The sequence below is a fragment of the Cyprinodon tularosa genome, unplaced genomic scaffold (assembly GCF_016077235.1).
Source record: "Cyprinodon tularosa strain WSP-4 unplaced genomic scaffold, ASM1607723v1 ctg341, whole genome shotgun sequence".
Lineage (NCBI taxonomy): Eukaryota > Metazoa > Chordata > Actinopteri > Cyprinodontiformes > Cyprinodontidae > Cyprinodon > Cyprinodon tularosa.
In genome coordinates, this window is record NW_024039054.1 from 573626 (window position 1) to 586179 (window position 12554).

Here is a 12554-nt window from a genome sequence, read left to right on the forward strand (position 1 = left end):
ATGTAAATTAAAGGAACTCAAACTTGATTTTGACTTTTTTCAGTTTTTGGTTTATTTTGTCAGATTATGAGATGATTTTTGTCAGACTATGATATAACATTTTCAGAGTATTCAATGAGGATTCAAGAGAGTATAATCTGAAATCTGATTCAGCAGCATCTCAATGATCTATTGCTTCAGTGGACACCAGAGGTTATCCTTTGTTTTATATTAAAGAAATGCTAAAGATATTTTGTTATCAAAATATCTTTGCTCCTCATATAGGTGGCTAATTTATAGATAAATTCATATTTAATCTGTAAATACTTTCTAGTTTATTTATGTGTTTATTCAGCATGTAATTTGAGCTAGTAATGTTTGCAAATGCTAATGTGCTCACAAGGTACTAGCTTAGTCTGATATGTTGAATATAAGCAACATTTAAATAAATATGTAGATGAACAAATTAGGCTCATTATTTGGGAACAAGACAGTTTAGTCTCTTTTCCTCCATAAATAATGCAAAATAAATGAGTTATAAAGTGTTCACAAACTAAGATTAACATATTTTTAACCTGTTTATTAGCCATCCATAAGGGAAACGATAATTTAAAATGATACCAAATGTGTAAAGTTGAGTTTGTTAAATGGACTGATGACAAGTTACACATTTTGGGCTAGATGTGTTTTCATTTTCCTCTTAACTTAAAAATTGTCATATTTACTTAAAAATACATATATATTCTTTGTCATATTTTCCATCCATGGCAATCGCCATTGTTTTCACCTGTGCAGTGCATCCTGGGTAGATAACGCGGTTAGGTCCTACTGTACTGGATGTCCTTACCTGATCCGTACCGGTAGCATGATCCATACCATCTGCTCATTTGCACTTGTGCAGCCAGATATACATCTGGGTTTCAATAAATACCGTAATATTGGTACTAAAACTACTTTCTGTACTTAACTCACTAAAGAATGCCAATACACATCTTTGAAAAATGTTTTTATGACTTTTCTGAGACAATTTCGATGCTTTTTACATTTTCTCCATTAAACTGCTTGTCTAATGTCATCATTGGACAAGCTCAGATAGTCCGGCAAAATATATACAAACCATGTTTATCTCTATTTAGTTTCTTTAAATAACCTCACAGGCAGATGGTTTTAACAGAAAACTGCTTAATATTATGTTCAACAGTTATGCAAACACTTCCAAACGATTGGCTTTCTTCTACTAATACAGTATATTCTGCTTGCTGACCTTCATGGTTTCAGACTCTTTATCGCGCCCTTCTTTTTGACCCTCCACGGAAAGAGATATGGAATAAAGCAGGAAGGATAAAAAAAAAAAGGTTTACAGTCATAGCCATTTAAAATTTGCCCACCTTCCATGATGGGTGTTTGGCTGGTCCTTGGCTGGTCCCCTACAATTCCTTTTTAAACATCTATCTTTGCACTAAAATATCCTTTTAACATCCATCTCATTTTGGGGAAATTCTCGCCTATTTTGCATACCGAAATGGAAAAGCAAATAATATGTCTGAATGAATATATAAATTTCGTGAGTAGAACACAGAGACTAAGCTGCAACAGTTCAAACATGACTCAAAGTTATTTTTTTTATTCTTGAAAATGGTCTTTTTTTGAATAGCAGTAATAAAGACATGCTTGAGAAAAGGCAGGTCTCATTGCATTACATTTGCTCTACATCATGTCAGCCACAAATGCAGCAAATTTCAGACCTCTAGCTACAACAGTTCCAAGCTGTGGGGCTTTGAACTTTTTGTGAACTTTTTTGAACAAATGCTTTTACCATGCATTCCTTTACTATTTGACCCACAGAATAACACTGAAGCATTTTGATGGCTACAAAACGTTTATTAAGCAAGTATTATCCACTTTTTTTCACAATCAGTGTATATAACAAAATGTCGAATTTTTACACCTATAATAACATAAAAATCAATAAAATATAGTGAAACTGCTGCTTTTCAAGCTAAAATAAGCCCCAGTGCCTTTTCTGAGCTGTATTTTATTTATTTTTTCAGCCTTAGGCATTGTAATAAAACAAAATCAGCATCCAAACAAAAAAAAAGGACCATCATTCAGCTTGGAGCCACACGCATGGCTCCAGATGCAGCTGTCTGTGTCTCTCTGCTTGTAACACGGTTCCTTTTAAATACCCACGATGCACGTAGCCTTGTTTGAAACCTTATTTCATTGGCTACAAAGCCCAACAGCCTACGTGGTCTTAACCAATAACAGCAGGACTCTATAAGGCGTAATAACGCGCGTCACTGGCTTACAGAAAGTGACCGGAAGTGAGATTTCTGGGACTATATCTGGCTCAAATCGCATCATAAAAAGATGCTTGTGTCTTGTAGATAAGAAGACGAGGTAAATAACCGTGCCAAACATCGTGGGCTAACAACCGAGGAAATAAGTATTAGCAAGTAAATATTAGCAAGATGCTGCGCATTAGCTATGACTAGCTAACTTTTCTGATGTCAACAACAGGATGTTATGGGAGATGTTCTCATCATGGAATATTTTTATTACAAATATGCTGGTTTACTTTTGATCTCTGGACCCTTATGGACGAATGGAGAATAAACAATTGAAGATTGGATTTATAAAACGGCTTCTGGATGCCTTCATATGTATGTAGTTGTGGCTGCTTTGTCATGTTTATATTTTCTCAAGTTACTATATTTGTTTTACTTGTGCTTTGGTGCTTGTTGTGTTCACAAAATGAACAATGAATGGTAGTTGAATTGTGGAGAATCTAGGTGTTTCAATTATGTCTAACATGTCTATATTGGTCAAACTTTTACTGGTGGAGTTTTATACATTTTCTCCTCTTAACATCCACTGGTTCACTGGTGGTTTTAGAGAGGATATTCTTTCTGTCGTTGCTTGTGGACATTAAAGATCTAAAGAGAAGCTCAGTCTCCTTGTCAGACCCTGTAATTCAGTGAAACGGTGGAGTCAGAGTAAAAAATATGCACCCCCAGGAGAAGGCCAATGGCTGGAAATTTGGAGTGGATTTTGCTGGGAGCTGCAGGGAAATAGGTTGCCATTCCGCTGGCATTCGACTGGGAAGGGCACTTTTGATTGGCTGCTACTGTAAATGTTAGCTGTGAGACTAGTTTTCTTGCAAGATACTGTAAAGCCTATTTAGTTGGTTTTTTTCTTTTATTTCTATCCATAGTCAGTTCAGATGCAAGAAAAATAAAGGTTTTAACACCAAGAGGTTAAAATCAAAACAATTAGTCGAGATGGAAGCCTCTGCTGGATGGTGGATCACGTTACAACAGTTGATCAGCATGTGGCAGAAATTCAATATTTTTCCAGACTCAGATTACCACTGCTGTCCTTTTCCCAGTGCATTTCAGGTTTCAAGGAAGAATTCATAAGGGATTATATACTTATCCAAGATTGGATTATTTTTTATATGTATAAAATTCAAAATTTTTACAAACAGGATTCTTGACATCTACGGTATTTAAAAAATAGGCAAATGCTAGTGTATCAATTTCTTATCTAACTAAATCTTTATTTTTCCTAAACATAACACAGATTTTTCACATTCTTGTAAAGAACTCAGCAGAGCTTAATTTAGACTCTAAAACATGGCATGTAGTTGTTTAGTACATATTGATTAAAATTCGACATCAATAATTAAAGCGATTGATCCTTCAGCAGCTTTTAGGTATCTGGACTGAGATAGTTAAGAGGAAGCGTGCAACATCAGGGAGCATTCATTTATCTGCATGTATCTGCACGTATTCCTATAAATAATTCATCTATAGAAAAGTTTCCTTAAGAATACAGAAAGATTAAAAAACATGAAAGTATCAAATCTGATTTGATTACTTACTGTTTACCTCCTTTGGGACTTGTTTAGTGCAAATGTTTTAAAATGCCGTCAATTACAGCAGATTAGGAGAGTCAATATCTCTATATGTCGTCTGCTGCACTGAATTATCTCTCAGTACCGATCGGCAGAGGAGACATTTGTCTTTTGACCTCAAAACATAACTTTGCATCTTGTTTGGTTGAAAGTCTATTGGCAAAAGCAAAGAAGATCAGGATGATTTACATTTTAAGGTAAGTCCAGCATGCCATTTTCCTCTAGTGCTTTCTGTGTCCTGTTATAGATTTCCCCGATGGCATTAACCACTCTGGTTAACACCACGCTCAGTTCCGTTTGGTTCTGCACACACACCAGCCTGAAGAAGAACACCCGCTCCGGCAGGGCAATAAAGGCCAACTCGGCGGCTCTTCGGACAAACCAAGTGTGGTGGTGAGCGAGGGTGCTCTGGTAAGCCTCTCGACAAAGGTCAGAGGGGCTCCTGAGCCGTCCGGTTGTTGGTGTATCTGCTAGCTTGTGCAGGAAAAGCTTCAGCCAGAGCAGAGCTCGGTGCAGTCGCAAAAGGGTCCGACATCCAGAGTCCGTCTGATGGTTGAAATCGACCAAGCCTTGACTCAGCTCTGTCCGGATCATTATACGTACAGAACGGTAAGCCCCTGTATCCTGGGAAATCCCAACAACATTTTTTTTCTGGGCTGTTGAATTAGTAGAGTGTCCTAAGTGTGCATCTGGGCCAAACTCTGCATCAGGGCTCTTCTCAGACAGCAGGGCTAGTTGGCGGATTATAGAGGTCTTCGTCTCTATCTCTTTTGATATCAGACCCACCATTGGGCCCAGAGACTCCATGAATCTGGATCAATGACAAAGAACAGAAATAATCAGTGCCTGAAATGACTTTGTTCTCATGTACTACAACAAATGTAAAGTTTTTCGTGGTGGGGAGGGTGTTAGGTGAAAGACCTGTTACCTATCTTTAAGGAAAGCATGAAAAAGCACAGAACCATATGTCTGTTGTTTATTTTTGTTTGTTTAGTTCTTTGTAACTTCTTTTGGCTATATTTCTACAAGCTTTATACACCAGAGCAGTTCAGCTGACAACCTCAACTGGGCATTGAGCAAAATATTAATAAATGTTATATTGCTGGTGGCTGGGACGAATGGGATGGATGCTACCTGTTCATCTCTCCTAGCGGGATGATTACCCCCGATTACAACCATGATGACCACCAGAGAACCTTGGTTAGTCTTTGATCTACAAAGGGCTTAGCTGTGTGCAGCAGTTCTCAGTCTTCATCACCTGCCTGCCCGCTCCCTAGGATAACCTCTCTTGGAGGTACCAACGCTCTCAGATCTCACTTCCATTCTCCTAGACCTCTGGGGTACTGTCTGCAAAGCCCACTGAATCAAACCCCTACAGATCCATGCGACCTCTCCTTAGTCTCTCAAGTAATCAAATCCATCAGTCGTCAGTTGTCTTCAACCAACCCCTTCTTGATTAGTCTGCTTTCCATCCTCAGATCAACCTGAAAGTTCACCTGACTTCCTGCAGTTCAATGATTCACCCTGTGATCTTCATGTGGGTCAAAAAACTACTTACCATGATACATTTGACTAATATCCATTCCTTAATTGCCTGGTGAAGCTAAAAATCTTTAAATCAAAAATCAGAAATATCTTAGAATGTCCATTCTTATCATCTGTAAAAGACATCAATAAGCCTTATTTATTTTTCACTGAACAACCTAACTGAACAACCTAACTTTTAATCTATGGAATCTATGAATCTATGGAGTTTATCAGCATAATCCTCACAGTCGATTATGTTTATTTCAGCACTCCCAACAACTAAATGATGTGAAAAGCACATTTTAAGGCATCCTTATCAGCAGATGTATATGTAAAAATCAACATCTGTATTAACCCAACCCTGTTGGCTGCATTTCGAGTGGTGCTGGTATGAAGCTTATAACCTATATTAGGCCATTAGGGAGTAAAGTTTGGCTAGAAGCTACTGAATCAATTTTGGAGGTGTCACAGTGATGGAAGCTCAAAGCAAATCATGAGGAAGTCAGTTTAACACAATGACCTGTTGCGTCATGTCTGTGTCAGCAATGCTGCTTTATTCAATGCTCTTACTTTACAAGCTCATCCCAGCTGGACAGATACGGCTGCAGCAGCACATCGGAGGGGTATGCCCGGGCAGCCAGCAGGTGGGACACCAACAGTGACACCTGGAACTTCTGTCCGGGGCAAAGAGAGAGGACAGGCAGGCCTGTGGTCTCATCACCGGCCTCGCTGCTGTTGGACAGCTGGTGAAGCTGATACTGGAGGGGGGTGGTTTGAGAATGGGTTCAGGGGTTAATCGACAGGGGACAAAGAAAGAAAAAAGTCATGTGACTCACTGATTCACTGCTTCACAAAAGCAAGCCTGTATTGGGTTTGCATAACCTGTGTGTGCTTTTACCTTGTTAATATGATTGTAACCTTTCAAACAGGAATTCAAGTGGTAATCCAAACCTCCCTCTGCAGCAGGACATTAGAAAAACATGGACATGGCATATAATATCAGCAATAACCTCCGCAAGATCATCATTTAAAACAACAGTTCACGATTGCAACGGCATAGCGTGTTTTCAAGCTTTGAAGCTACAGCTGCACTTCCTTAAGCCTCCCTCAGTTCCCACCATGTTCAGCAGTTTTGGCTGTTTTTAGTTGCTGTTTTTTTTTTTTTTTAAAGAACAAGTTTACCTAAGAATAAAAGCTGACTCTTGTTGCCAAGATCAACAAAGACAGAGACAGTAAGGATCGGGATAAAAGAGCAAAGAGGCGATCCAGAAAGCATTGCTTCATTTTGTTAAATCCTGCTTCTGTAGCGATGACTAACTGTTTGAATTACCCAGGAGAAACCCACTTTTGTTCCCATTTGCAGCAGTTCTGATAATCAACAATACTTTTCCAAGAAAAAGATTAGGGCCTTTGAACAGCTCTGTTTATTTAACCTTTTACTGAACACTGTGCAAAGACAGATTTTAATGAAACCAAATGCATCATAAAAGCATCAAAGACCTTTTTAATTTTCTTTTAATGAGAGATGAAAATACAAAAAGGATGTTGTGTCTTTTGTTTAACTACCTTACTGGCTCCTATGAATAATATTCAAAAAAACAGTTTCCTTTTATTTTATCATAACCCCAAACACGTCACTTTGAACAACTCACCCTGAACACAGAAGACATTACCTTAAAGGAATCAGCCAGACAACTTCTCCCCGAAAATGTCACTCTAAACTCCCCCCAAGGCCATTACCCTAAAAACATCACTTCAACACATCACCTCAAAAGCATTGCACTGAACACATCACTCTAAGGCTCTTAGCTTTAGAAATCAACTGAAACACATAGCCCTTAAGACATTACCCTAAAGATATGTTCATAATGAACATGAAACCTATGAACATTTTGCCAGTTTGGTCTGATTTTATTCACCTTGAAATTCTCCTAGCCAATGAAAGCGTTTCACACAGCAGGCAAATTCTGGTCATTGGTTTCACCTCATCATGGCTGTCGTGGATTTACAAAGGTACAAACAGGTTTTTTTACTTTTAAAAGACGAACAAAATTCTTGACATTACAAGGTTCAGCAGATTTCCAGAGATGGAACCTATATACGGTACCCCACCTCCTCCAGAGGCTAGGTTTGGATGATGGTCGCTTTCAGCGGTACTTCCGCTTCTCTGTGACCAAATTTGAGGATCTGCGGTCCCCCATTTGGGGACAAATCACCTGGACAATAGAGGGTTAGGTGAGATGGCATTCTAGAGCTCAGACAGGAGCAGTTAGAAATCATTGCGAGAACACCGGCAGGAAAAAAAAAAAACAGGTCTGGGACCAGTCTGCCAGCTGTGTAACGCTCTAGAACTAAGAGACCACAGTGGGAGATCGGAGGAGACTGCCAGGGAATCATCGCACTAGGGAAGGCAGCGGCATGCCATGTCGCTCTGGAAGAGAGGGGAGAAGCGCATCTGTAGATCAGAGAAGAAACAAGGTCAGCGATGAGAGGCTACAGTTGGCTGGGGCCCGCTATAAAAGCTTACTGCTGAGAAACAAAGGAGAACAGCGGGGGATTGAATTTATCCACTGGTAAGATGGAACACTAAAGGTGATGTAGAGACTTTACCTGCCTGGGAGTAGGGGAGTGGTTCATTGGAGAAGTCTGATGGGGCGGCTGGCAAGAACTAGCCCCTAGAGGCTAAGTGGAGAAGATGAAAGGAGTAGCAAAGACTATCTGTTAAGTCTGCCTGGGTAGACAGTGCCAGAGCTGGGGAGAGAAGGCATCAGCTGATTGCTGCTCTGGTAGGGCGATGAAGCTGTCCTTTTAGAGCTAAATTAAAACACTTTTTTAAAATGCCACCTTAAATCCTCTTAAGAGGGCCATTCCCACTTCATTCTTTGTCAACATAATTTTCTCTATCTCCATTTTTTTTACATAATCTGTCTCTGCTCCGCTTCTTCACTGTAGCTTGAAGCCACATCTAATTCCTGACTGGATTTTTCAATGTGAAAGCAAATACAGATTTTACTTTACTCCTGAAAATTTCACTTAACTTAATTTGCAGGCCAGGTGGCAATCATGTTTTTCCAACTTTACCAATATTACAAAATTTGGGTCTTTCAATTCTCCACCTTTCATTCGCTCAATTTCCATCCATCCATCTTCTTTCGCTTATCCAGGGTCAGGTCGGGGGTAGCAGCTTCAGTAAGGAGGCCCAGACATCCCTCTCCACAGTCAGCTCCTCCAGGGGAATCCCATATCGCTCCCAGGCCAGCCAAGACACATAGTCCCTCCAACGTGTCATCCTCCTGGGGGGACGTGCCTGCAACACTTCACCAGGGAGACGTCCAGGAGGCATCCTAATCCTCGTGACCATAGATAAGGGTAGGAACGTAGATCGACCGGTAAATCAAGAGCTTTGCTTTTTTCTCAGCTCTCTCTTCACCACAACAGACCGGTACAGTGCATGCCGCACCAATCCGCCTATCAATCTCCCATTCCATCTTCCCCTCATTCGTACATTCTACCATTTTCCGGCTCAAGACCATGGTCTCGAATTTGGAGGCACTGATCCTCATCCCGGCCGCTTCACACTCGTCTGCGAACCGCTCCAGTTAGAGCTGTAGATCACGCCCTGATGAAGCCAATAGAACCACATTATCTGCGAATAACAGAGATGCAATCCTAAGGTCACCAAAACAGATCCCCTCAACACCTTGGCTGCGCCTAGAAATTCTGTCCATAAAAGTTATGAACAGAATCAGTTACAAAGGTCAACCTTGATGGAGTCCAACCCTCACCGGAGACGAGTCTAACTTATGTACTGCCGGCAATGCGGACGAGGCTCTGACACCATTCACACAGAGACCTAACAGCCCCTATTAAAAGGCCTGGTACTCCATACTCCCGGAGTACCCCCCACAGGGCCCCCGAGGGACACGGTCAAATGCCTTCTCCAGATTTACAAAACACACGTAGACTTGTTGGGCAAACTACCATGCACCCTCCAGAATCCTGCTGAGGGTGTAGAGCGGATCCAGTGTTCCACAGCAAAAACAAAAATCTCACTGCTCCTCCTGAATCTGAGATTTGACTATCCGACAGACACTCCTTTCCAGAACCCTGGAGTAGACCTTACCAGGGAGGCTTAAGAGTGTGATTCCTCTGTAGTTGGAACACACCCTCTGGTCCCCTTTTTTAAATAAAGTGACCACCACCCCTGTCTGTCAATTAAGCGGAACTGCCCCTGACGCAATATTGCAGAGCCATGTTAACCAACACAGCCCCACAACATCAAGAGCCTTAAGGTACTAAGGGCGAATATCATTCACCCGTGGGGCCTTGACACCGAGGAGCTTTTTAACCACCTTAGTGACTTCAGCAACAGAGATGGGAGAACCAGAGCCTGGATCCCCGAGGCTCTGCTTCCTCAATGGAAGATGTGTAGGTGTATCTGCCATCTACATAGAGATAACATGGAGAATCCTTCACTCCATCTGCAAAATTTGCGTTTGGTGTGAATGTACCTTAACACATCACCTTGGACAACTCTCCTTGAACACATCATTCTGAAGTCATCCCCCAAAAGATATCACTATGAAAACCTCACCCAAAAAACCCCCGAAGACATCACCCTGAAAACATCACTAAATGGATCACCCTAAATGCACCACTCTAAAGACATCATCCTAAACACATTGCCCTAAATGCATCATCCTAAACTCACCACTCTAAAGACATCATCCTAAACACATTGCCCTAAATGCATCACCCTAAACTCACCACTCTAAAGACATCATCCTAAACACATTGCCCTAAATGCATCACCCTAAACTCACCACTCTAAAGACATCACCCTAAAAACATTACCCTAAACGCATCACCCCCCGGAGACACTTTTAAGCAATAACCTAGTGATTTTACCCCCGACACATTACAGTTAATAATTCACCCTGAAGACTAAAGACATCACCCAAAACATATCACGCTATGCATCACCCTAAACGCACCACTCAAAAGACATCACACCAAACACATCAACAACCCCCCCTGGTATATTACCCCTATCACTTTGAACACGTCACTTTTAAGCAACAACCTAGACAACCTTGAATAAATTCACCCTGAAGACTGAAGACACCACCCTAAATGCATCACCCTAAACACATCACTCTAAACAACTTCCTGAAGACATTACTCCAAAGACGTAACTTTGAACACATCCATTTTAAGCGAAGACCTAAACATGTCACGGTGAAAGACATTACTCTTAAGATATTACTATCCTGAAAAAAGCAGACATAACCCTGTACAAATCCCTTTTAACAGATCAACTTGAAAACCATGGTTTCAGGATTATGTTTTGTATTTTTTTCCTCTTTTTTTATTGTAGGTATTTGGACAGTAAATTTTCTATTTTGAACGGTACTTGAGAAAAGTTTTGCTTTATGTACTTATCGATGATATAAGTTGATATGATCTTATATTATATTAGATTAATTATATAAGATTTATTATATTATCACATATAATAAATCCTATTCCAGATGTCTTGTTCATAGAGCTTTTGCTTCATCATCTGCAACATCGGATATTTATTGAATATGTCAACACAGTAACATTCTTAACAGGCTTAGATATAGGATCCTTAACACATATCCACGAATAATATGGATAGAATATGTTGTAATCTGGGAATTTCTCTTAAACAATTTGACAATTTGTTGGGGTTAATTTGTAGCCATATACTCTATGGTCTCTCTTGTTAAGATTGACCAATTCATTTTGGTGCAACCGTAAGTGAAAAACAAACTGTTTATAATTTCCTCTAAGTTGTGGCATCCCTTTACTTTCAGCATACTTTACTCTGATTCCTTTAAATAAAGTCATTCTAACCCATTGGCATTTAAAAGTCATTGGTGATGTATTCTGTTGGTCGATTACACTATATAGATTATCAATAAAACACATACAAATACATTCATGTAATGTCATGAAATAAATGAAAAAGGTAATGCCTTTATTAAAACAAATCTGTTTTGTCTCAAAGTTTCAGCCAATTAAATTCAAACTGCTCTCATAAAACACCTGAGGTTAAATGATGTATCAGACTATTTTTAAATACTTTTTGAACCAAAGAATCAAATTAACTCTGACCATTTGTTTAAAAAGGTACATCCTATTCTGCAGATAAATGCTGATTACATTTTAGCTACTTTATAAATAGTGTGTATGAACCTGCACTATGTGATTCATTCCTGACGGGAACCAAGCGCTTCCCAAACAGAGCGGATTCATTGTGTACTCACGGATCCAGAGAGAGCCGAGGCACAGAAGCAGGACCAAGATAGCAGCAGCCGCCTTGCGCTTCACGCCCATCCTGATGTTCAGTTTGAGGGCCGCCAGTGTGCTTCTGTTGCTTTTTTTCTTGCTCTTTCCTCTTTAATTCCTCTCTGTTCCACATGAGGGTTTGATCCCTTTCACTAGCTGTCACCAGACCCCTTCCTCTGACCCCCCTCCCCCTGGTCCTCTGAAACCTATCATACTCTTCCTCATTACCTCGAATGAAAACCTCTCTCAGTCATTGCACTTCAAGATTCCCATTCATTGTTCATTGTTGATCTTTTAAGCTGTTGTTTTATCAGTGGAATCTTCCTGCTTGCTCCATTCGGGCTCTGCTTCTGATTTATATATATATATATATATTCTTTTAGGAGCTGCTGGTCTCTCGTGAGTTGCTCAATCTAAGAGTCCAGAGATCAGCCGGCAGCAGCCTGTAGCTGATAAAGCAGAGCCAACTCAGCTTGTCCGACAATGAACTCCCTCCTCCTGATTCATCTTCTGCTGTATATTCCTGGTGCGCAATTGAAATACTGGCTCCCCTGCTTCTCCTCCCACCACCACTCTCCCCTCCCCTTCCCCCTCCTTTTTTCACCCTCTTGTCACATTAAAACTAATTCACAGGAGCCATTAAGGCGGTCAAAACAACTCTAAAGCACAGATCCGCCAAGTCATGTTAAGTCATGTCTACTGAGGTTGGAACAGTGTACCAGTATATTTACAGCTCAAGAAAATATCCTTTATAAACCTGATGATGTGCGATGGTTCAAATTTCATTACCAAGGTAAAGCTACACATAACAGAATGA

General features: G+C 40.3%; 1 protein-coding gene across 1 annotated transcript; it reads right to left on the reverse strand.

The window, feature by feature from the left end:
• Nucleotides 1–4004: 4004 nt before the first annotated feature.
• On the reverse strand, nt 4005–12258 carry gltpd2 (glycolipid transfer protein domain containing 2). The gene is made up of 4 exons (XM_038294508.1): nt 11716–12258; nt 6321–6379; nt 5993–6180; nt 4005–4706 (listed from the first exon to the last, which is right to left on the reverse strand). The coding sequence occupies exons 1-4, from the start codon at nt 11783–11785 to the stop codon at nt 4088–4090; spliced, it is 936 nt and encodes a 311-aa protein (XP_038150436.1). The 5' UTR covers nt 11786–12258; the 3' UTR covers nt 4005–4087.
• Nucleotides 12259–12554: the final 296 nt, after the last annotated feature.